The sequence below is a fragment of the Psittacula echo genome, assembly GCF_963264785.1.
Source record: "Psittacula echo genome assembly, chromosome: 8".
In the NCBI taxonomy this organism is placed as follows: Eukaryota; Metazoa; Chordata; class Aves; order Psittaciformes; family Psittacidae; genus Psittacula; species Psittacula echo.
This window is the reverse complement of record NC_137744.1, coordinates 22,908,071-22,933,216: the sequence shown is the minus strand read 5'-3', so window position 1 is coordinate 22,933,216 and position 25,146 is coordinate 22,908,071. Positions and strand designations below refer to the sequence as shown.

At 49.2% G+C, this 25,146-nt stretch overlaps 1 protein-coding gene across 1 annotated transcript in view; it reads right to left on the bottom strand.

Moving 5' to 3' along the window:
* Positions 1 to 25,146, bottom strand: part of GPC3 (glypican 3) — a gene marked incomplete at both ends in the record, with an annotated part of 144,239 nt that overhangs the window by 13,253 nt on the left and 105,840 nt on the right. Inside the window, one exon of the mRNA XM_080624486.1 lies at positions 18,054 to 18,213. Coding sequence (XP_080480612.1) covers positions 18,054 to 18,213 — 160 coding nt within the window. The remainder of the gene's footprint in view (positions 1 to 18,053; positions 18,214 to 25,146) is intronic.

Genomic DNA, 25,146 nt, shown 5'->3' with positions numbered 1-25,146 from the left:
CTACAGAGGCAGGAGTCAAGAGGAAAACTGGAAACAGAAGAGTATGAATGGAAGTGAAGTTTCAAGCAATATTCCTGCAGATGCCCCATGTACCTCAGCCCACCCAGACATGGAGTCACTTTCTCCCTCTTTGGAGACCCTAAAGATCTAAATCCACAAAGTGATTCCTTCTGATCACTCTGCTATCACCTGAGACATCTCAGGACAGTCTTCAGTTTGGGAGGTAACACTCCCAGTGATAGCAGAGCAGAATGAAATGCTTCATACATTGCCTCTAATGACAGAAAACAGCATCATCACATCAAACTGAAATGTTCTCCTTCATATTTGCTCCCCTAAAAGCTCTCTAGATATGACCAGGACAGGCAGCTGGGAACAGCAATGGTCCCTGCCTTCCAGATGCCAGCTGCTAAAAGCAGCCCTCAAGGCAGAAGGGTATTTCTCAATGCTTGATTAGAAAACTCATGGTGGCACTCAGGAACATCTGACATCTTCCTTCGTGACTCACTGTGTGCAGAAACCAGACTTGAACGGGGCCAAGGCCGTGGAGTGGGTTTGTGGCATTCATGCTTCAAGTAGGCAACCAGGTCTTTGCGCAATGCCTACGCTCAGATGTTCCTGGACAGCCATCATTGACTTATGTTTGTACAGAAGAAATGAAATCAAAGGCAGCTGGCGCTTTGCTCCCTGAGCACCCACGTGAACAAAGTGCCTCCTGGAGCTTTGTGCTGTTTCACTGCCTGGGATCACTGGTGTGGATGGGGAGCAAAGCTCCCTATGCCAGGGGAAAAGAGCAGGGGCTTGAGGTGAGGCAGCTGCCAAGGGAAGGGAGCTGAGAGGCTCCAGCACTGGTGGCTTTTTAACTGTGTTAAGCTGCTAGAATAAATAAAGAAATAAACCAAACCCTGGCCCTGCATTAAGCCAATATTAAAGTGACTTGAGCCGATAAAAATGGGGTAATGCAGGAGGCCCTGGGAAACATCACCATACCCGGCTTTCTACTTTATATAGCAAAAGAAGGGTTGAATTCTTAGGCTGGAACTTAACAGCTTCAGGTCATGTTCCCTGTGCTGGAAGGAGCCCCAGGAACAGCCGCTGTATCCTGAAACCAGGACCTAGCTTTGTAATGCCTTCTGCATGGCTGCAGAGAGAGACCTGAATTAAACCCAGCTGCAAAACCAGGGCTCATTCCTGCTCCTTGCCTCCCTCCTGGACCGAGAGCAAGCCCTGGTCCCAAAGCTCCGGTAGAACAATGGTGCTGAACGCTAGAGCTGGATGGCAGTGGCAGCTCCGATGGGAAACCCAGTATCATCCAGCTGAGAGCAGTGACACAAGGAGGTGGCAAGGCAAGAATGCTCCGAGGTCCAAGTCCATGAATGCCTTCAGCTCCATCCTAACATCTCATTCTCGGCTCACTCTCAGGAATGTCACAATCATAGTGGAAAATCAGAATAAAAAGGCTACATAATCCAGTTTGTAAATCCCTTGAAAAATACAAAATCCTCTCTCAAACGGATTACAGAGATTAGAGATAAAGAGTTTCCTGGAAATCAAGAACTGCATTTCAGCCTCCCTCCCCTCCCAGCCTCCCAGAAGAAAGAGATGAGCTTGTGCCCACTCCTCCCTGGCCATCACCACAGCCTCAGGGCGCAACAGAAGCTCCCTCCAGCCCCTGATTCTGCCCTAAGAACCATTTGGGGGTATTATCTGCTGCATGGACCAAAGCCTATGGGCAACATGCATTGGTGGCGGGAAATCTGCCTGCATCAGGGAGAGGAGATGCCTGATAGCTCCTGCAAGCTTTGTGCTCCATCCATTTTCCAGATGGGCTCTGCAGGACCATGCAGTCAGGAACTGCACACAGCCCTGTGGGTGCCCCACAGAAAAACATCATCTGAAATCAGGGTGGGCTCCTAAAAATCAAGATGTTTCACTTGGCTGTGCCAATGGTGACAACTATATCAATGGGAAAATGGCCAACCACTCACGTGCTGATGATATCAAAATATTTAGCAGCCATGGCGTTATTATTCGGCGAGATTAAAATCAGTGCTTGGTTTAATATTTGACTTAAGTATCCACAGGCAATGGTGGCAGGAGAATTTTCTGTTGGGAATTGTTATTTCATGAGAGTTTTTGTGCTGGAACAGGAAAAAAAAGGAGGGTTGCAATATTAGCATTCCCAGCAGAGCACACATTCAAGTTCCTGACCTGTTATTGCTCAAGGACTTCTGCAGCTGCAGATGCCTGTTTGGAGCTACAGTTAGGTCACTTTGAATGATGTTCATAGAATAAGGATCAAAACACTCAGAGCTTGATCAAAAGGACATTTTATGAACGTTGCAGCCCGAGTTAAGCGCTGATGTGAATACTTACATTTGCCCTTATATTAGCTTAGCTCAGTTCTAATAAAATTAACACCCTTTTAAATAACGCACTCAATTTTTGTTTCATGGGTTTGTGCCTTATGGCTTTGAAAACATATCCTCCAAACCTCTGCATTGCTCTGGGAATGTTGTGTTGGGATCTGGAAATCAACTTTATAATGACATAAAGGGGGTTGCTGCTTTTTATCATTGCTCCACCTGCTCTAACATGAATTTACCCACCAAAAGGTTGGGGTTTCCCCACACACACACAAAAGAGGGTGACACAGTCAGACTCTCTCTTTTCCCTGTAGGAATTACTACCTGTAAATAAACAACTAAACCCCAAGCTACAAGCAGCAGCAGCATCAATGCTCCTTTGAAAAGATGCAAGAGGGAAAACAAAGCAGGGGAAAATCCCGTCTCTTTTCTGCATTTCACTCACACATTAGAGGCAAAATGAACTCACCAGTCCAGGGCAGGGGACATCTTAGTGGTGCAATACAGTCAGTGAACTGCCCTTTGGAGATACTCATCTCAAAAGCCAGAACAGAAAGAACATTTTCTCCCCTTTCATTTATTTATCTTTTTAACTTGTGTCGACTCACCTTTGCTGAAAAGCACATTGAGATTGTAATTATGGGAAGGCCTCATCTGGTAGATTTGTAAACTCAGCTATCGGCTTGAATTACTGGAATTAGCAAGGCTAATTTAATGTCACTGTTCAAAATAGCTCCGATTTGGAATTTCTTAATGGCCTTAGGAGAAGGAGCCTTTATGCATACTGCAATCTCGGCTTCATTCTTAGCCTAAATTCCTTCTCATAGATTTGGTGAATGCCCTGTTTTGTAGCCAACACAAACTCTGTCCAGTAAAATAATGTAAGGACTCCGAATGAAAAGAGATTAGCTGTTCCCTGCTCCTGTTATTTTAAAGCAGAAATAACTTTGGCTTCTCCTGATTCATAGACAAAGCTTGAAATGCAAAGCATGCTCAACTCCAGATTCAGCATGAAAAGGACCTTAAAATATTCCCGAGTGCAAGTAATGGACTTATTAAAGGGATGAAAAGAGGCACTTTTCACAGAATCCCAAGCTCTTTAGTCCTGTCATATCAATAATCTTGCTTAAGAATTTCATTCTATTTACATCTCTTTCCCTTCCAAACGTCCTGCCCGGCTCCTATGGAATAAAGCATTGATGCTTTTAAAGTGTTAATTTATTGCTGTTACTGCTCGGTGGCAAGTGGTGTAAAACGCCTGCAGATCCCCCAGAGCGTGAGCACGGCGGCAGGGCGGCGTGTGACAGGGAACAACTCCGGCACTTCCACACCTGATGCCTGGGAAATGAGGAGGGGATTTGAAAGACTTGCTTAAAAGCATCTTCTTGAAATCAGGACAGTTGATGGTGCTGGAACTCACCGTACCTGCGATCTGTTTGCCTCTCCTTTATGTTTAACACCCACCAAATCACTGCTGACAGTGAGAAAACAAGCGTTATAGCTATCACAAGGGAAATTTGCCTGCCTGTCCTTAAGCTGCCAAAATATACCCTTTGTAGGGTCTTTTTTTTAATCCAGTTTGCTTAGTCTTTGCAGGTTGGTTTAATGTAAAACCAGCATTAAGCAACTAGTGGCGATTTTCCCTCTTTGTTTGAAGAAATGGCTGGAAAATAAAGGTATTTCAGGAAGAAAGTACAAAAGCCTGTGTAGGAACACTAGGAAAGCAGATGGAGATGTCCCCTTTTTAAGGTCTGAGGTCAGCTCTATGTCCCCAGGTCAGTTTGCACCGGCTGGGGAGCATGGAGGGAATAGATGTGTTGGGCTACATCTGCCTAGGACTCAGAACCAACAAAGACCAAAAGACTCCAGAACACTGCGGTAGGAGGAGCAGCCATCCCGGGATGGCCACGCACAGCCCATGGTACCAGCCAGTGATGACTTTCACACACCCAGCTGTATGGTTTTGCTCTGGAAAGGCAAAGCACAGTGCCTGCCTTGCACCCAAGGGGCTCAAAGCACACTCCAGATATTAATTATATTCTCTGCTTTGCAGAGATTAATTAAGCACCGAAGCCTCACATCCCCAAGCGCAGCCTTCATTCACTTAGTGGCTAACACTGAGCTGAGGCTGCAATGGGGCTTCATAAGCACTGATGGGTGAGCTGGGACAAGCACCTGACTGCCCCAAGTTGCTCCACAGCAGTGGCCTTCTGCTCCTTGGATGCTTTTAATTCCTCCGGACACATCCCTGCAAGTTTCCCTGTGAAGCCATCAACGTTTTCCTCTGAAAATGCTCTTTATGGCAAGACACAGGACATGGAAACCAGACACACCAGGGAGCAGGGAGGGTGAGGAGCAGTCCTGTCCCATAGCCACCTTCCAGTGCACCCTCTCAATTTCTGTTCCTAAGGACACCTCAAGAGGTCTCTGCCATTAGTGGTCATTTTTCCTAACGATGACCTTGACAGCCCTGATGAGACATCCTGCATCCATGTGCTGAGAAGCTCCTTAAATCACCCTTGCTATTTCCTCATGTGCCTCAACCTTGGTTGCTCCAGAGGCCTCTCTTGCGATGCTCCAGCACAGCAGGAAACCCCTCTCTGAACCCCTGTTTTGCTCCATTCAGGCTTGCTGGATGCCTTCATGTCCTAGCAGATGTTGGGTGAGCCGTTTGCCCTGGCCACAGGTGCCAAGCAAGGATGGGTTTAGACGAGCCTGCCAACCCCAAACATCTGACGCTGTCTCTTTAGCAAGAGTAGCCTGGATGAAGTAGGTGACAAGTGCATAAAAACCCATGATACCTGTGCAAGGCAAAGGGGGATTGCCAAAAACTGGTGACTGTGCTGCAGCTGCAGCCTGGGAAACCCATTAAGGCCACATGGGGTGTCAAGTTGTATGTAACGTGAATGCTGGGCAGCCCCGCAGTGCAGCCAGGCGGAAAGTGGGTCCGTAGAAACCAGAGTTTCTCAGCACAAACGTGCCTTTGCCTCCCAAAACCTGTGAGGAGCAGGTGAATGGGCACAGCCATGCTGAGGCACCCTGGCCCCAGACAGCCTGAGCTGCAGGTCAAGGCACAGACAGCATCCCCCTGCGCATCCCATCCTGCTGTGGGATGCGGTAGGGGGATGCCCAGGTAGGGATTCCTTGGAGCAGGGCTTGCTATAGCGGATGCATCTGTTTGCTTTGCTTTAGGGTTAGTGCAATCCTCCAGGGTAGGTTTCAATGGGATAAAGTGATTTCGGAACCTCTGGGTGATCCCACACCATGGCCACAGTTACCTTGTACCCTGCAGGAGCTGGTTAAGCATTTCTACAGGCTGGTTTCTGCTCCTTAATGTACACAACTGGTCAGGGTTAGTCTTACTGCTACTTCTAACTGAAGTCACTCTCAAACCTTCTGCTTTCCAATGCAAGCGCAGTTCTTTCGGTTCAATGTGTGGAAATACCTCCTTGCTATGTCCTTATTTTGGGACTTCATCTTTTTGTTCATATACAGAGCCTTTTCTTCTTTATCCTCCCCCACCACCCCCCATTTTCTAATGAGTTCTGGCGGTAGGAAGTTGTTTGTAAATCACGCAAGTCTTTGTTTTACTGGAAACATCTGCTTTAACACATTTGTCTTGAAAAAACACTGCGTTTTTAAACAAAGGTATTAAGCTGCAATGTAAATTGGGCACATCTGTTTATGAGTCACTGCAACAGCACTGCCTCCAGTGCACCAGATCACACGGATCTCCAGGGGCCTGATCTAGCAGAAATTGGAAACCTCCAGCCCGCTCTGTTCCCTTTCCCAGCACTGCTCTTCCGAGAGCATTGCTGCCTGATTTCATACATTAAGGCCACTAAGTACGACAGACCCAGTTCATGTCTGCTAATGGCAGGAAGAGCCTGGCCCAGCAGAAGCTGCAGTATCAGCACGATGCTTCACTGGTGTCCAATCCAGGGGAACCCGAGGACTGAGTTGAGTGGAATTGTTTGTGTGAAAGATGAAGCTCTTCCCTGTGAGGGTGCTGAGGCGCTGGCACAGGGTGCCCAGAGAAGCTGTGGCTGCCCCATCCCTGGCAGTGTTCAAGGCCAGGTTGGACACAGGGGCTTGGAGCAAGCTGCTCCAGTGGAAGGGGTCCCTGCCCGTGGCAGGGGTTGGAGCTGGAGGAGCTTTAAGGTCCCTTCCAACACAAACCAGGCTGGGATGCTGTGATCCTATGTGTGTGGGACATTTGTCGCTGGGGACTCCAGCACCAGCCCTACCTTTGCCCACAGTGCCACCCCATCTCTGCCACCTTCAGCCACTCAGTGCTGCCACTAAAAACATTGAGAGAAGCAAATTAGAGAGAAAGACACTGCTGAGCTGCCAAGATCAAAACCTGACCCACCAGCTGGCTACTCAGTCATTGAAACACAAGGGTCAGCAGACCTGGGGCACTGGTCTAAGGCCCAGAAGAAACAATCCAGCTTTGTTTTATGGAGAGGCTGGAGAGCATTCCCCAGACTTTCTGGGGTAAATAAAGCAAAGGAGGAGTAGGAAGGGGGAACTAAAACCAGAAAGGAGGTGCCTGGAGAGGGCAGATTCAGGACCTCCATCCCTACAAGAGCTGTGAGACCTCAACTGCCCTGGACACGTGCACCTCCAGGATAAAGCTTTCTGACTGCCATCAAAACCAGGCAAGGAAAGTCCCACCAGAGATCTCAGTCTCCCCTCTGGCAGGTTAAAGCCATTCCCCTTGGCCTGTCCCTACAGGCCCTTGTCCCAAGCCCCTCTCCAGTTTTCCTGCAGCCCCTTTAGGCACTGGAGCTGCTCTAAGGTCTCCCCTTCAGGAGCCTTCTCTTCTCCAGGCTGCCCCAGCCCAGCTCTCTCAGCCTGGCTCCAGAGCAGAGCTGCTCCAGCCCTCGCAGCATCTCCATGGCCTCCTCTGGACCTTGACCCTTTTTTCATCTTTGCAACAGCAGAAACAAAGCTGCAAGTGCCAGGAAGGGGAATGGAAGGTGACAGCAGCACAGCAGATGCTCCCTGACAAGTGGGAGCATGAGCGGGGAAGTTTCCCCTTAGAGGGAAGAGGAGCGGAGAGTGTTTCAGATAGAAATGCATTTGTTCACATTCCCTGCACTTGCCTTAACAGATGATTTATGTGGTCAAGGGAAGAGGAAGAGCTCTTGCAGGCTGTGTTCTGCAGCCACTTTGGGGAGCACACAACTTATTTACCTTTGACTGCAGTGATCTCCATAGCACCAGAAGAGGACGAGCAGCCGGCGCAGTTATTGGGGAGGCAGAGGATATTACTCAGACTCTGATAATAACCACCAGCTCCCACCTGCCAACTGCAGCCTGCCTAACACAGAGGAGTCGGAAAACAGGCTGCAGCAGATGTCTGCCTCCCCATACAGGAAGCATCTCCAGTATCCATGGGACACAAGCAACTCCAAAATAGCTCCGAGTCCAACAATTTTACACAGACTTGAGATACTGAATTAAAACAGGAAGGAGGGAGGAAAAAAAGGGGGGGGGGGGCGCGGAGAAAGAGAAGAAGGATGTGTATCACATTGCAGGTGTAATTACAGCTTAGGAATTCTGCTGGGACTGCTGTGCTGGGCTGAGAGGGTGACAGAGGCCCTGGCAGTGTGTCCAGCTGAGGTTCCATGGCAGCCAGCAGTAGCTGCCCCATAGTACATACATCCCTGCACACAGAACCCCAGCCTGGTTTGGGTTGGAAGGGACCTCAAAGCTCCTCCAGCTCCAACCCCTGCCACGGGCAGGGACCCCTTCCACTGGAGCAGCTTGCTCCAAGCCCCTGTGTCCAACCTGGCCTTGAGCACTGCCAGGGATGGGGCAGCCACAGCTTCTCTGGGCACCCTGTGCCAGCGCCTCAGCACCCTCACAGGGAAGAACTGCCTAATGTCTCATGTAACTAACACCTAACATCATGGCATATAACCCCCAAGGGAACAGCCAGCCAAGAGATGCAGCTGCATCCTGGGTACGCAGCAGTGCACAGGATCCTTCAGCATCAAAGAGTAAGACCCAAGTTAGTGCTTTGGGCACTGGCTCCTGATTGCTCGGAGATAGGATACAAAGAAAGGCCCTCGGAGGAAGGAAGGTGTGGAAAGAAGAGGCACTGCTGGGTCTGCATTCAAGCTTGCAGTGGGTGCAGAGCCAGCATACCACAGGAGAGAAGGGCACAGCATCGTCGCCGGTCCTGTGGGAAGCAGAATGCAGGAAAAGCAGGAGCAGACAGCAAGAGGTTGTTGGAGAGCCCTGAATGCAACTGAAGACATTTTCTGAACCAACAGAAGCTGGTCAAGATGCCAGATTTCCATTCCCTCAGAAAAGGGGGAATATGCTACTGCTCCAAAGCTGAACAAAGGCAAAACCCATCCAGATTTTGTGCTGGTTTTAACAATAAGGCAAGTTAACATCCCACTGCAAAAAGTCAAATCAATCCACTTGCATTTCATGTTTTCCTGTGATATAACTAAAACCATCATCTGAAGCGGACTTTCAGACCAGAAGCTGTGCTGGAGTGAAGCTGACAGCATTACCTTGTGGCATGGGCAGTCAGGCTGTAGCTGCATTTTCCCACTGCAGGAGCAGGGAAAGATGTCTTAATTGATTTCCAAAACAGAACAGGCCCATCCAAAAGCCCAGCGGCCTTCATTGCATCCCGGATGCAGCAGAGAGGCATTCTGCAGAACAAAGTCTTCCCATCAGAAAGTTTCCAACCTGCCTTAAAAGGTTGGGCTGGAGCACCTCCCATACAAAGGCTGAGAACATTGGGGCTGTTCAGCCTGGAGAAGAGAAGCTGTGTGGAGACCTCAGAGCAGCTTCCAGTGTCTGAAGGGGGTACAAGGATGCTGGAGAGGGGCTCTTCATCAGGGACTGTACTGAGAGGACAAGGGGTGGTGGGTTCAAACTGAAACAGGGGAAGATCGGGTTGGAGATAAGGCAGAAGCTCTTCCCTGTGAGGGTGCTGAGGCGCTGGCACAGGGTGCCCAGAGAAGCTGTGGCTGCCCCATCCCTGGCACTGCTCCTGCAGTGGATGGTGGAGGCAGCGCACAGCCCACCAGCAGCCACTGCTTGGGAAGGAGGACAACTCTCCTGCAGCTCACAGCCGCACAAGGGGTCAGGGCTCGGCTGAGCTCCTCCTGGGAACGGGGGAGGCAGCACTCCATGGACACATCTGGTTCAGTTCATGTTACTGTGGCAGATGTGCGCGCACAGGTCAGGGCTAATGCACCACAGTTGAGGAGAGCTTCTGCCTGACGGGTGATGAATCCCTTTCTGGAACACACAGAGCAGTGTTGACTCAGTAACCGATCGTGTCCTGGTAATACCCTGACTGATGAGTGATCTGCAGGCCAGAGCCAAACACACACCATTTTCACTTCCAAAGCAAGGGCTGGGAAGCAGAGAGGCAGAAATGTGGATTAAAAACACTGAGTCCTGAGAGATATCTCCGGAGGAGCATCCTTCTCCCTCTTTCCAATAACTTTTTGGCAAGGACTAAAAAGACAGACTGCTTTCTGTACATCTGTGTTTCCTTCTGCTGGAGACCGTCTGCTGGGCTCCAGGATCAGGCCTGTGCACAAATCCAGCATGGTATCTCCATTAATGGCATTTTGAGACCTGCATCTCAGGTGAGGGGCTCTTCCTCCAACAAGGCTACAACCCATGGCTTTCCAGGGAGCATCACTGTCTGGAAAGATGCAGATATCTTCCAGATATTAAGTCACTGCCTCATTTAATCAGGCTTGAGTAGCGTATAGACATATATGCTTATATTGATGGAAACATGTAAAAACTCATTTTCAAGACTGCAGTGCTGCTGTCTGCAGCAAGAAGGAACCTGTTTGATCCTGGGTAACGAGATTGCTGTCGTGTAAGAGCTCTCATTCAACCACATCTAAGTAAACACCAGCACCCCAGAGCCTTTAGTTGCTGCCATAATGCAATGCTGTAACTCGCCCTGCCAGGTCATTGCCACAATGTCCTGTATGAAAACAAACACATTGGTTCATATTTGAACAGGGGAATGGAGAGGGCAGGAGTTTTAAGGCAGCTCTGGAGAACTTCAGCATTTCCCATCTGCTTTCCTTTAGGGTTCAAGAGTTCTCTGAGAGTTGTACCCAGAAGTATTCCAGTGAGTGCTGGCTTCCATGATTGAACTCAAACACCATCTTTTCTTTTGGACATCTCCTTCAGGGCAAGATGCTGGATAATAACAGAGCAGCCACAGCTGAGATCCCAGGCCACTCTCAGTGAGACAGGGCCATTTGGTGCAATGTCAGTTGTGTCTGTTATTCACTTAGTTCTATATCCCCAAAACACTTTGAGCAGACACATGTCAAGCTCATCCTGAGCCAAGCTGTGTTAAATGGTCCTTGATGGACCTTAGTTCCGTGATTTTGTCTTCTTGGGTCTTTGCATGTAACCTTTGGGTGTACTTGCTGTGTGATGCTCCTCCTGTTCAATCCTTGTCGTTGTCCATAGCCAAATCCCCAGCACCATGGTGGTGTGTGCCATAGGATCCCAATCTTGCTGACCCCAGTCTAGTGCTCAGCTGGTGGCTGTGGTTTCTCAGTAGTATCACTGAGCAGCAGCTCAGTTATAGTGCTGGCCCTTGTCTGATGCCCTTCAGGGGTGCCCAGGTGGTCTAAGACCCCTGAAGTATAAGCAGATATAGAATCCCAGAGTGGTTTGGGTTGGAAGGGACCTCAAAGCTCATCCAGCTCCAACCCCTGCCACGGGCAGGGACCCCTTCCACTGGAGCAGCTTGCTCCAAGCCCCTGTGTCCAACCTGGCCTTGAACACTGCCAGGGATGGGGCAGCCACAGCTTCTCTGGGCACCCTGTGCCAGTGGATGATGTCCCTGTGATGTTTAAGAGCTGAGTGCTGGCACACCAACATGAGTGCTGGGCACATGCTCCAGGGCCAGAACCCTCTCCCGCAAGGCTGAGCAGGGCTGCACTCTACAGCCTCATTTATTGCATCCCCATAATCGCTCTTATCAGCTTACCTGCAGTCAGGTATTAGTAAAAGCCAAGCCACTCATGAAAGGGGCACCCTCTCCTATGGGAAAAGTCAATCAACACGTTATATTGTTATCAGGCTCATAGACAAACCTCTCTTTGTACAACAACCCGCGCAGATACGATGCCCTGACTATCAGTGTAAGGTTATCTTGTCGGTCCATTAGCAAGTAGCACCTGGGCTGCCTCTGTCTGAAATATTTCTTTATTGTGGTCCCTTAAAAAGAAACCCAGTTCAACTATTTTGTCACTCGCAACAAAAACCAAAAAGCAGGTTTGCATCCAAGTCGGGAATTGTGTTTCCCAGCTTTGGAAGAATTCCTGTGTTTTCAGCCACCAAAACCAGACTGATCATCCTTTAAAGATAACTGTGACTATCACTACTGCAACTGGGCAGATTTTTGCACGCTTGAAATTGGTTTGATGCCTTCAGTCATGTAAAATGCTGCACTTGGTGACCATTGAAAGCTGCATCAGCTCCCAAATTACACTGTTCAAAGGATCTCCTTGATACACACACTATTATTCAAACTCACAACCCAACTAGAGGGTAAACCCTTTGCCAGCAGACTGGCATTATAAACATCTGGGGCTGATAAGAAGCCACAGATTCTCAAAGGAGCAGAAGCATCATTCTGTCTGACCTTCAGTGTGTCTCCAACCCCTCAACCTCATCCGGCCACCTTATACGGAGCCCAAGAACCAGTCTCATCTGCACTGATCTGGGCTTCCAAAAAGAGGACTTAGGCCAAGGTGTGCTCACACTGGGAATGCGATGCATCTGACTTACGGAGATGAGGATATCTGGGATTTACACGCCCTCCAATGATCCTGCTTCATAAGAACTTGTACATCATTCTTTGCTTTGGGTCAGAATGGACCCTAAAGATAGCAGATAGTCAGCTCCTAAAGATCCCAGATACAAGTTGCTCAGAGGGACCTGAATCTGCAGCCTGCGAGCACAACACTGGAAAAGTTGCTAAAAACAATTAAAAATGGAAACCAGAAAACTAGGAGCTTGGGATTAACATGCCCAGTGGCTTTCCTTGCTGATTTTGTAGATGGGGGTTGCATATGAGTAGCTTCTCTCAAAGTGCAAACATTATAATAGATATATTTCAGTTCTTCAGTTGTGGATTTACGGTTTCTTTGGAGCAAGTCACAGCACAGAAGGTACAAGAACCCTTCACAATGTATACATTATGTGCAGTGCGAGGCCTGGAGGAGCCACGGCAGCACAAACAGCAGCTGAAGGATGCTGTGAACCAGCTCATCTCTGAAAGGCACTGATAATTTCCCAGTCTGTCAATAAAGAAACACTAAATCGTTTTTGCTGACGTCAAAAGTGAATTAATGAACTTGCCACTCAATTAAGAGCTCCATCCAACTGCTTCATGTGACTTCCTCTCCATCTTTCAGCTTGTATTTGGTCAGTGACAAAGAATTCTTGACTTCTGACCAAATCTTCAGGAAAAGGAGATGTTTCAACAAACACAAACACTTGAAACAGAAACAGAGGAATCAAGTTATTGCGTGGTTTTAGTTGGTACGATTCCATCTCTTCCATTGGGATAAACTAGCTGACATTTGGCCTTGCCATTTTTCACCCTGGGACAGGATGAATGTCTTGTAATGTTTCTGCTATCCCTGCTTCAGTCAAGCATTCCATACACCCTCTTTGGAAACAAATAACAAAAATAGTTAAATATAAAAGTGCTGCTGCAAAAATGATAGTTAAAAGTCCTAAAGCTTTCAGTAAAACAGCAAAAAAACAATGGAAAGTTGCTGCATGAAACCGACACAAGAGCCAAGCACAGGGCACCGCTGCTGAAGGCTGAGCAGAGCCATACGCAATAGATATTGCTAGTTTCCAGCAGGACAAGCCAAGCCTGCAGGCTGGGCAGTGGAAGGCACGCAGCCACGTGGCCTCGAGCCAGCCAAATCCAGCCGGGGATGTGGGGAGGGACATTTTCCACCTGCGGAAGGAGTGTTTGGGAAGTCGAGCAGGTATTTGAGAGCATCTCTCTCAGCAGCCAGAGGAACATCCCCAGGCCAGCACTACATGGAGCAGAGCGCTGTCAGAAGGTAGCCTGAAGCTATCTGCAGAGAAGTGATCACCGTGATAAGGGGTGGGAAGACACAATCTTGTAAATGCTTTAACTGCTGTTGGTCTGTCCTCCAGCACACGCACAGATTGAGCCCCAGCATACCCCAATCCCTGTCCCTACAGGCCCTTGTCCCAAGCCCCTCTCCAGGTTTCCTGCAGCCCCTTTAGGCACTGGAGCTGCTCTCAGGTCTCCCCTTCAGGAGCCTTCTCTTCTCCAGGCTGCCCCAGCCCAGCTCTCTCAGCCTGGCTCCAGAGCAGAGCTGCTCCAGCCCTCGCAGCATCTCCATGGCCTCCTCTAGACTCACATCCACATCCTCCTCTAGACTCCACATCCCTCTTGGAGGCCTCAGAGCTGAATTTAGTACAGTAGAGGGCGGTCTCACAAGCCTTCAATTTGGTAAGGGCACCCAAAAACCCCTGCCAAGAGGATAAGTCAGTGGCAGAGCAAGCCAGGAGCTATTAAGGAGTTACAGATCTGGGTAGATCAAGGGACACCCTGTGTTCATCTTGACTTTCCTGCAGCACCTGGGCATGGCTGGGTAGCTGGGAAGCAGTGCAGAATCCCAGCCTACCCATCAAACAGGCAGGGTGCAGGAAAACCCGGGGCTGCCCCTGGGGCTCGGACTACAGACTCCTCCTCTCCCTTAGAAATAACCAAGGGAGAACAGAAAGGCAAAGCCAAGTGCAGGTTATGCAGCAGCAACAGCCAGGCAGGGGAGCTGTTTTACACACACAGACTTGCAGAGCCATCTTTATATATTGCACACATCTATCTTTACATATCTCATGGGATGAGGCCAACTTCCCTTCCCAGGACAAGCTATTTCTACTTAATTCTGCCAAATCCATCTGTTCCCAAGACAACTTTTGTTACTGCCTAATACAGACATTTTGGAGGGGTAAATCTTCTCCTTGTCCTCCTAACTCCCCCCTGGTTGCTGACTGCTCACAACATTCCCTGGGTGATGCTCCAGTCACTAAAAAGGATTCTTTTCCTCCTGGCAAAGTCTGTGCGATGCCCAGGGGCACAGCATCCCCTCACAGGTGAGCTGGACCACATCACCTTTGCAACCCACCCCCAAAAAAGCCTGCATCTCCTTAACCCCAGTGCCTGCTAGAGCCATCCACCCAGCACAGGAGCCTCTCCAGCTTCATTTTCAGCCTTCCTGGCAATAAGCTTGTTGGTTGTAAGTGGCATCTGAGTGAAAACAGAGCTGAGCTAATTCATGGGTGGTTGGCTGAGGTGGCAGGGAAGTGCCAGCCATCCATAGCTCTTTGCTTTGGGTGCCCGATGCAGGACAAGCAACATGGAATACATTTGCACTGATTCACTATTTGGGGGGAAATGCTATCATTTCTTCCCAGGCATGAATTGCCATCGGTGTGGCAAAAATATCTCTGTGTGGATGGATGGACACAGCTCTATTTTTAGAGCTGCAGGATCCGGGTGCTCCATTGACAAACAGGATGTGCTCTTCTCTGAGCTGGGAGCTTTGCAGTAGCCTCCCCTTATAACAAACATTATCTGCCTTCAAAATCCTTAATGCATTGCAGATGTGACAAACAATAAAAGACCTATCAGAAAAAAAAGCCTGCCATCTCTGTGTTTCCCACTGGGGCAATGTAATAATGAATTTATTAGCATATAGGGCTCACCACCATATGTTTATAGTCACTCACAAACTTGGTACTTGACAGTTTACAAGTATGTTTAAATCATTAAAGTTTAAGTTGACTGTCCAGTTATTACAGGCTCATTAGAAATAGGAAACAAAGGTTACATTTTATACCACAGGTGATAAATCACAGGTAGGCTGTGTTTGAGATTGACTTTTTCCTTTCTTTTGCTCTTTTTCATCTCTACATTTTCAAGACCTTCGAGGGGACATCTCAGCGAGGGCAGGAGGGAGCAGCTGCTCGCAGTTAGCACCTACACCAGGGAGCAGGAGCAATGCCCACTGCATCCAAGGGATGCAAAGACCTCCAAGGTGGCAAACTCTGCCAACCAAGCTCATTGCCACCTCAATGCAGACACCTCTCCTCCTCATCAGGGCACCACCAAGTCCAACTGCAAGGCTTGGGAAACCCTTTGTAAAGGAGGACACCTCCCCATCAGAGGACCAAGCTGAACAAAGCCACTAAGAACAGGAAAGCAAAGCACCCAAACTGTGTTCCCCAACTGCAAACCTTTGAGGGTTGGCAGAGGCACTCAAACACACTCAGAGGGGGTTTGGGGGTTTCACCACTGCACTATGACACATCCATCCAGCGGTGTTCCTGCCTTAATGCCGCAGAGCATCCAGTACGGATAAACCCAGGGAAGCAGCCACTCAACCCCAGCCACTCCCAGTCCTTGCTGCTGCCTCTATTACTGAGTAACTACCTTGGGAAAGAGAGAGATAAAGCCACACTAAACGTAAAAGTTCATTTTGCAAACTCTTTCCAGATTTCCCAGCCTGGCATCCTTTCAAACCAGCATGCGAGCCTAAAATTTAGACTATGTGGGAAGGGGAGGGGGGAGCTGCGGAGTGGTTTCTGGTCCCCTTTTATTTCGTGCTATGACATGATATGATGGGAAAAAAACCTTAATTGAAAACTATCCTTTTAAAGTAAAAAGAGACCTCATCCTCAACAATGTTGAAAGTGAGGATTTCCACACCATCAGCAACTTTTCCTGGGCTGGTTTCCAACATAAAACTTGAGCAGATTCGCAGCTTATATCCAATACCAACCGAATAGGATTCTGTCACTGTCAGATCAGCTTTGCCTTTCCGCTCTAAAGCAAGACATGAAAGCAGAGCCTTATGGCATGGGCAAGTGAGGAAGCACCACAAAGTCTCCCTGGCTGTCTCCATGGCACAGCTCTTGTCCTCTGAGGCCAGGCAGTGCCTAAAAGCTGTGTTGGACAAACCTCCTGCTCTCAGGAACCTGAAAGGAGCACAGGAACCTGCCAGGAACACAACGCCCCAAAGGCACTGCTGCTTTCAGGTTAATATTTACCCATCCATAGTAAACACCCTCCCAGGAGAGAAAGTCCTTTTTCCTTACTACATGTTCACATACTGCAGTGACAAGAGAGGTCTAAATCGCTAGACAGGCCGGTTGGTGGGGAGATCAATACAGTGATTAAATGAGGCTACAGAGACAGAAAAAGGCAGAAGGGATTACAGACCTGGCTTCACAGATCACCGATGGTATTCTAGACAAGGCTATAAGAGGAATCAGAAACACATTTAAAACAGCAGAAAGGTGCGACACAGAGATCATGGAAAATGAAACACGTATCTCTGCTCTCGACTCAGGATGCTGTGGATCACCTGTATCTCTTTAACATACACTTTGATATTTAGCTTTTGGATGAAATAAAGTACATTTTATCCTTCTCTGAACTCTATATTTCTATTTCAGACCTGAATTGGAGGACTCAAAAAGTATTTTCTTTCCCTTACCCAATATTTGAATATATGTATTTGATATATTTTACATAATGTGTAAATAATCTTCGATATGAAACTGGCATTTAATATTTCACCTCTCACTTCATTAAGGATATTTTAATTATCCCAGACCAATGGAAGGGAATTTATAAACATCTGTGCTTCGTTTAAGAGCCCAAATTTGCCTCTTAAACTTCAAAGCTGTAAAGCTGATTTTATCCAGATTCAGTTGTCTGGTCTCTTGAAGAGCCCGGTGTAGCAGCTTTAATTGGGTCAGGCCTCCCCCTGCAGACCCACATCCAGCAGATCCCGCTCATCCATGATGGACACAGCCTCTCACAGCCCAGGCTTGCTCATGTGAGCAAGATGCTGCTGCTGCTGCTGAGATTTCCAGAGCCTGGAGTATGGTGACAGTGGTTGGTGGGTCAGGGAGAAGGCACACACCAAGAGCACGTGTGACGGCCCAAGTCACAACCGGTCCTTCGCTTTCTTCTCCCGATGGGTAACCAGGGATTACCTTACTAATAGTGTAGCCATAGAATAATAGAACCACACAACGGCTTGGGTTGCAAGAGACCTTAAAGCTCCTCCAGCTCCAACCCCTGCCACGGGCAGGGACCCCTTCCACTGGAGCAGCTTGCTCCAAGCCCCTGTGTCCAACCTGGCCTTGAACGCTGCCGAGTACCTAAATCTGTAAAATGAGCCTTTGTCATCTGTAAAAAATGACCACAGGTTTCTAAAGCCTGGATCTGAAACAACCATGGCTACAGTCAAACAATCGTTACACCTTTCTGATGCCCTCCAGAAAGATGAAAAGCTCATCTCTAAGCCCATGAAGGAGGGCAGCCATGGGAAGGAGAGAAGATGGTTTGTAGGTTTGCAACCTGTCTCAAACCCTCTGCCATGGGTTGCCCTCAACATTGCCCTCAACACAGCCCTGCAAAACCAACCTGGAAAACCAGCAGCGTTTGTTCTCCAGCACAACACTGGGCATCAACAGCCTCTGGGCCTTGGCATCGGTGGTGCGTGCACTGAGCAGATCCCAGAGAGCAGCTCCCCGCACCATCACCAAGACCTACAGCCCACAGCGGGGCAGCCACTGCGGAACCACCATCCCCATCACCTGCTAAGAACCGGAGCTGGTTCCTCACTCGCAGTTCTCCATCCCCAGAGCCTCCGCCACAGTCATCTTCATCATCGCAGTCTCCACTCTCCTCCTCCTCCTCCTTCTCTGAGCTTTTGCCTAGAGCTTTTCTGCGAGGCAAAGCCATCCCTTTGAGCAGCTGAAAGACAAGAGGTGCCACGGTCATTCAACAGCCTCCATCCACCTCCCCTCCCGCTTCATCCCTACGATTGCGTGACAAGAGGGGTTCAGTGGAGCCAGGACAGTGGGATAGGACCGCATGGTGCTCCACATGCCAAAGCACTGATGAGCTCAGGTTCATTCACAGACAAAGTTGCACACAAAACCACAATGGAAGAAACAAAAGGAGTAAGAAAAACCCCATTGAGTAACTCTGCCTTTTGGTTTCTGCTCTGCAAGCACTGCATGAGCTGGAGCACCTCTACCAGCCTGTGAGACCCCAGCGCTGCCAAAGCTCTGGAGCTGGCTATAGAACACATGTCCAAAGATAGGCCAGATGGGGCAAAACACAGTGGCAAGAGGAAACACGGGTGGGAGCTCCCCACGCTGCCCCTTCACAGCATATAGAGGGATTAGGCACGTCTGAAGGCATCAGCTCCCTCTTCCCGCTGCCTTTTCCCATTGTGCTGTTGCTGAAAGCAGGCAGCTATTTCATCATAAACCCAGCTCCACTTGGAAAAGCGTGAGTCAGGCAGTTAATATATGGTGAAAATTTCTCTCACTACCACTCTGCTATTAAAAACCTTCTTGAATTTAATCTCAGCATGGAAAAAACTCCTGAATAATGAAAAGGATAAGGAAGAACAGACATTGCAAAATGGGAGCTTTCCACATAGTCCAGGGATTAGGGAGTTCCATCTCTCACAGCAGTACCCGTGCCTTTCAAGGCATTCTTTAATATCTGGAATCTAGGTTGTATTTTTAAACTATTAGCCTTAGAAAAGAGTTTCTCCAGTCTTTAGCTGCTGAAGTTTATACAGCCTCAGAGGAATGCTTTTGGCATCTGGCTCGCCCTGTCCACGGCAATGTCCACATACCTCAGTGTTTATATTAGAGGAGCATAACATAATGAAAACCAAATGGCTGGATGTGAGACCCCTTTGGGTTCCCTGCCTGCGGCAAACAATGTGGCAAACTTCATGGCGTGCGCGACAACCACGCTGGGTCCTGCACCCGTGGTAGGGAGTAAAACACAGCTCAGCTCCCCAAAAGTCAGAGGGCCACGAGGATGCTCAGGGGCTGGAGCAGCTCTCGCATGGAGCCAGGCTGAGAACATTGGGGCTGCTCAGCCTGGAGAAGAGAAGCGGCGTGGAGACCTCAGAGCAGCTTCCAGTGTCTGAAGGGGGCTACAAGGATGCTGGAGAGGAACTCGTCATCAGGGGCTGGAGCAACAGGACAAGGGATGAGGGGTTCAAACTGAAACAGGACAAGTTCAGGTTAGATCTAAGGAGGAAGCTCTTCCCTGTTCACAGCACCAGTTCAAACTCATTGACCCACTGCACCACTGCTCTAAAACCAAGCCTGTCAGGGTGGAAGTGGACCACAGCCAGTCAGCAGCAGGATGCTCACTCCTCTGCAGGATGCTCTGCAAGATGCTCACTCCTCTGTATCCAAGGCATGAAGCAAGCCAGCCGGGACCCCACTGTGCAGCTCAGCAGCACAACTTTCATTCCATACCCAAAGCAGCAGAACAACTTTCTGGCAGAGAGAATTAAGCTTTGGGATATTTTCAGCTTTAATAAACTCAGCGGGTGGTGAGGGAAAATCAGGATTTTTCAATTGTGTGTCCTCCAGCATTAAAGTTACTGAGCATTTCTTGTGTTACTACTTTTTTCTTGGCATGCCATAAATTAGCAGCTTCATTTCTCCCACTTTGTAGAAACAATAAAACAGGAACTGTCTGAGAAATGCCACATGGGCCCCAACTTGAGATGGAGTGAACGTGACATCCCTGTGCCAAGTTGCTCCTTCTTTTTCCAGGACAAGGCTCCATCCTTGGCCACACGCTCTCCGGCTACTGACAACCACAGGGAGGTTCAATTGGCTCTGGGAGAAGTGAAGCCTGTGACACAAAACCTATTGGCACCGTTAGCAGGAGACCTGGTGTGGGTGCAAATCCCACCCCGCTCCGGTGGTGCTTTCAGACCCAGGAATGCTGCTGGAAGCCTCAACTTTGGCTGCAGCAGCAGCCACAGTCCTGCACATCGACCATTATACAACCTCCCTGATGGTCTGCATGCTTTATGGAATGATGTTTGGTGGACTGAACATAAGATTGCCCGTCCTTAAATAGCAAGCAGAGCTGACTGTACCCTAACATTACCGTTTATTCATGTCCTGTGGTTTAAAGCCTATGGTAAGAGGCTGGAAAATACATAGTCTGGTGATCACTAAAGTAGTATGCAAGAGAGATAACTTTAACTTAATCACAGTTCATCCAGCCGTAAGAATTTACAGTTGTATCTTCTACTCTTTGCTAAACCATAATGGCAAAAATACACTGTAATGTACCCGATGTAAACTACAGCACTAATTGTGGGAGTCCGAGTGCACGCACACGTCTCTGAGGTGTCTGCAGGGCATGCATCTCCCATCTCCACAACCACTATAGCACGAAACTTCCTTTGCTCCTGACTACAAGCTCCAATGGCTCGGCTATGCTATTTTATGTTTGTGTAAAATCACACAACCCCAGCCTGGTTTGGGTTGGAAGGGACCTCAAAGCTCCTCCAGCTCCAACCCCTGCCACGGGCAGGGACACCTTCCACTGGAGCAGCTTGCTCCAAGCCCCTGTGTCCAACCTGGCCTTGAACACTGCCAGGGATGGGGCAGCCACAGCTTCTCTGGGCACCCTGGGCCAGCGCCTCAGCATCCTCACAGGGAAGAGCTTCTGCCTAAGAGCTCAGCTCAGTCTCCCCTCGGGCAGGTTAAAGCCATTCCCCTTGGCCTGGCCCTACAGGCCCTTGTCCAAAGCCCCTCTCCAGGCTTCTTGTAGCCCCTTTAGGCACTGGAGCTGCTCCAAGATCTCCCTTATAGCTTTTATTTCCACCCAAGTAGCGTGGGCAGTGCCATGGTACCTCTGCTGCCACATCAGCCATCAGGGGATCGGTCCGAGGGACCCCAGGCCATCCTGGCTGGTGTCCATACACATCTGCGTTGCTTGGCTTGTCCTGCAGTCTCCCTACAGCTTAAAACCCAAGGCAGACAGGAACGGTGCTCGGAGCCTTTCTGCAAGCGAAGCCCCCCAGGGCATCCCAGCATGATTTACACCATTATTCATAACCATGCAGTGACCAGACAAAAACAGATGCAGCAACGTGGGGGGATGACTCAGCTGGATTTGGACGGGGCCACTGTATGTTGAAATCTTTATCACTCCTCATTCTTTACAACCACTTGACTCCGAGCTCACCATCCCACCAGCCACCTGGGCTTGTTTTCCCAATTTTAACATAAACAGTGAGAGCTGCTACACACTTTTCATCATTAATCTCCTGTCTCTGACAAGAAACCAACGTTGTGTTTCTTGGACTGTCGTTTAAGAGCTGTTTTCTCATTCCAGAGACTACACCCATGGTATTGCAAATATCAATGTGAGCAAGACCCAAACCCGAGCCCACAAATTCAGATTGAATATCCACAGTGAGCTACGAGCACTGTGCTCCTTTAGGGCAGAAATCCTCCTTTTCAACATAGTTAAAAGTAAAGTTACTTTTCAACATACTCGAAGTAAAGAGAACAGGCAAACAGATTATTAATGGGGAACAGAAGACTTTTAGAAAAGGATTTAATTCCTGCATGAGTTTAGGGGGGCAGGCTGCGTGATATTTGTGATCCTTTGGTGGGCAGAGCTGCCATTTAGTTCAGCTTGCCTGACTGAAAGAATTTAACAAGAAGTGTTCCATAGAGTTTTGCTGAAATTCCTCGCATGTTTTTAGTAAGCCTCTGGAATACGATCAAACCTAAAAAGCTGGAGAGGCTGGAGACTGAACCTGAAGCTAAAATAATCGTCAATATGCTTAATAATCCAATATTCCCACCCAGCAGAAAAAGAGCCTTAGTGCAGAAACTCCCCCGGATCCGCGGCCGTGTGTCCATGTGCTGTTTGGCATCTTGAAGGGATGCTGAGTTGGGCTGCAAGGCTGAGTTGGGAACTCAACCCAGCCATAAAACCCAGTCCCTGGCTCTGCTAGAAACCCCTCAAAACTCAACCAAACTCACCAAAATGACTGTCCACAACACTTGGGATGCCTTTCTTCAGGAGCCTTGGCAAGAAGGAATTTGAGAGGAGCAAAGGTGTTATTTCCCTTGCTTACACAAGCCGCCTGCTCCGGTCACATGCACCCAGGTACCTGACACAGACCCCACTGGCTCCTGACAGGTCAGGTTTTTCTGTTTTAAATTCCCTCCTGCTGAAAGCATTGGATTTGGGGGGAGAAAACCCCTAGCTCTTATGGCAATCCTGACCTTGAAATCTGCAACACTGAGTAATTTATGGGTGGCTTTTAAATGAGGGCAGTATCATGGGAGACGTGCAGATTTTCACACGATGCTGTTGCCTGTTAACAGCTCATTACACTGTACAGAAGTATATTCCCATTATGAAATACAGCTGGGGCTGGTTTGCTCACAAAGGTCATTATCTGATCACAGGCAAGAACGGGGGAAAGGAACCCACTGGAAAAGGCTGAAGCTGGGGACTCCGGGCAAACTCATGTGGTTTGAATTTTGTGGCCTGATCACACACAAGCATGCAACAGCAGAATCGATTCTCTCCACTTCCTCTGCTTATGAGCGCTGGAAATAGCATGGAAAAAGTTATCTTTTATTAGCAAATACTATATTATTTAAGCAACCCTTACAATGGGATTCACCGGTGCTGTCCACTCGGCTTCCCTATCACCCAGCTCTGATTGATGCTGCCTCTGAACAGGGGCCTTGGTGCACAGGACCATGCCCTGGCAGAAGCCCTCTGCAACATCAACAGCACCATTACCTGAGAACTTTCCCCCTCTTGAGCAGCCACAATTACAATGCCTATTACAGAAAAACTCAATGTTCCTGGCACCAAGCATCAAACATCATTTGAAAATGAGGAGATTTGAGACTTCTAAAAGTATCTGTAAATACCGGGAGCTGTACTTCTCTCTGTACACACGTGAGCCCTTTCATCACTGCCCTTCTGACCACTACATTAGCCCAAGGACAGACGAGCCCATTTTGGCACAAGGACACCCATATTGTGGTTTCCGTACAGCCCTTCTACTTGCATGCACCTTGGCAGCACAAGACGTGGCAGAGAAGAAACCTGTTCCTAATTGTACTCTGGTTTCAAGCTCAGCACAACAAGGAGTGATCGCTAATCAGATCTTAATAAAGTAGGAGCAGGCTTTGGAGCTGGAAAAGTCATTTCAGTGCTTGGAAAAACAACGAATTGGGCACGTCAGCTGTTTTATCAGCTGCTCTAAAGGCAAATCCTGCACGTTCCTGTGCTGAGGCTGGAGACATCACAGGTTTTGTACTGCTGAAGCTGCACTCATCAGACCAAGCCCAGGTAGCACCTTCTACCTTCTATGAGCAAGGAATCACCCAAGGATGTGCTCCCCATGCACCAGTCTGGGGTCACTCCTGCTCTGGGGCTCCACAACAGCCCATGGCAAAGGGTGACCAAAGGAGTGAACCACAGAACCCCAGCCTGGTTTGGGTTGGAAGGGCCCTTAAAGCTCCTCCAGCTCCAACCCCTGCCACGGGCAGGGACCCCTTCCACTGGAGCAGCTTGCTCCAAGCCCCTGTGTCCAACCTGGCCTTGAACACTGCCAGGGATGGGGCAGCCACAGCTTCTCTGGGCACCCTGTGCCAGCGCCTCAGCACCCTCACAGGGAAGAGCTTCTGCCTAAGAGCTCATCTCAGTCTCCCCTCGGGCAGGTTCAAGCCATTCCCCTTGGCCTGTCCCTACAGGCCCTTGTCCAAAGCCCCTCTCCAGGTTTCCTGGAGCCCCTTTAGGCACTGGAACTGCTCTTGGCACTCATAATACCATCTCCTGGAGCAGGAAAAGTCCTTCCTGTGCATCTCTCGGGGTCTACCAGCACAGCAGGACCCCCTTTACTTCTTCACAAACTCCAGAGGAGATGCTCTCGGCTGCCAGTAAATCAGTTTTCCTGGTCACTCCCTGGATAGCACAAAGGAGCTGGTGACAGCAGTGAATTATTGGCCCAAGGGTGGCCCTACTTCAGGGATCATCAGCTTAATTCCAGATTAGCTATCAAAACTGACACCATCCCAGTGAGTAAAGGAAGACAGATAAAGACCCCTCAGTGCTGGCAGTAATTAAAACGAGCCTGCCCTGGCCAGTAAATCTCCCTCAGCAGCAGAAGGGGCTGCCAGGCCGTTATGAATCGCTCTGCTCTGGCGACAGGAGGCCGATGCCCGGGACAGGATGTGGATGTGGACACAGAGGTTAAGCCCTCCCCGGCACGGTGCAGGCAGAGGGACGGCTCCTGCCGCTGTCCCCAGGCAGGGGAGTGTCACTTCCCCGACCCGAACAAATGCTCATTCATCACAGGGCACATGCGAAAAAGAGATTAATCGAGCTTTCGGATCAGCTCCTTCACCTTAGAGCCAGTTCCTTCCCCTTCCACCCCGCAGCTATTTCTGGCTTGGCTTTGTGCCGTGGTAGGAAGGAATAGGCCGAGGTGGGTGCCAAGCAGGGCTGGGGACCTGGGCAGTCCCCATCTGCTTGTGGCTCGCCCCCTAAGCCCCACAGCCATGCTGATGCTGGAGAAACACTGCTGTTCTCTGAGCTGCTACAGCTCCTTCTCCTCCTTTGCATTTCTGAGACCAAACGATCACCAGTCCTTCAGCGTCTCTTCCTACACCACCATCCACCTCCATCAAACACAGACACCCCTCAAATGCCAAAAGCCAGTTAAACCCATCATTGATCAAACCACTAAACCAAGAAAGTCACCAGAAGAGCTATCCCCACCAGGTACATCCACGCCTGGTGATGGTGGAAAAGGCATGGTAAAGATGCTCCCTTCCTTGCTACCTGCAAGGCCTGTCTTTGCCTTGA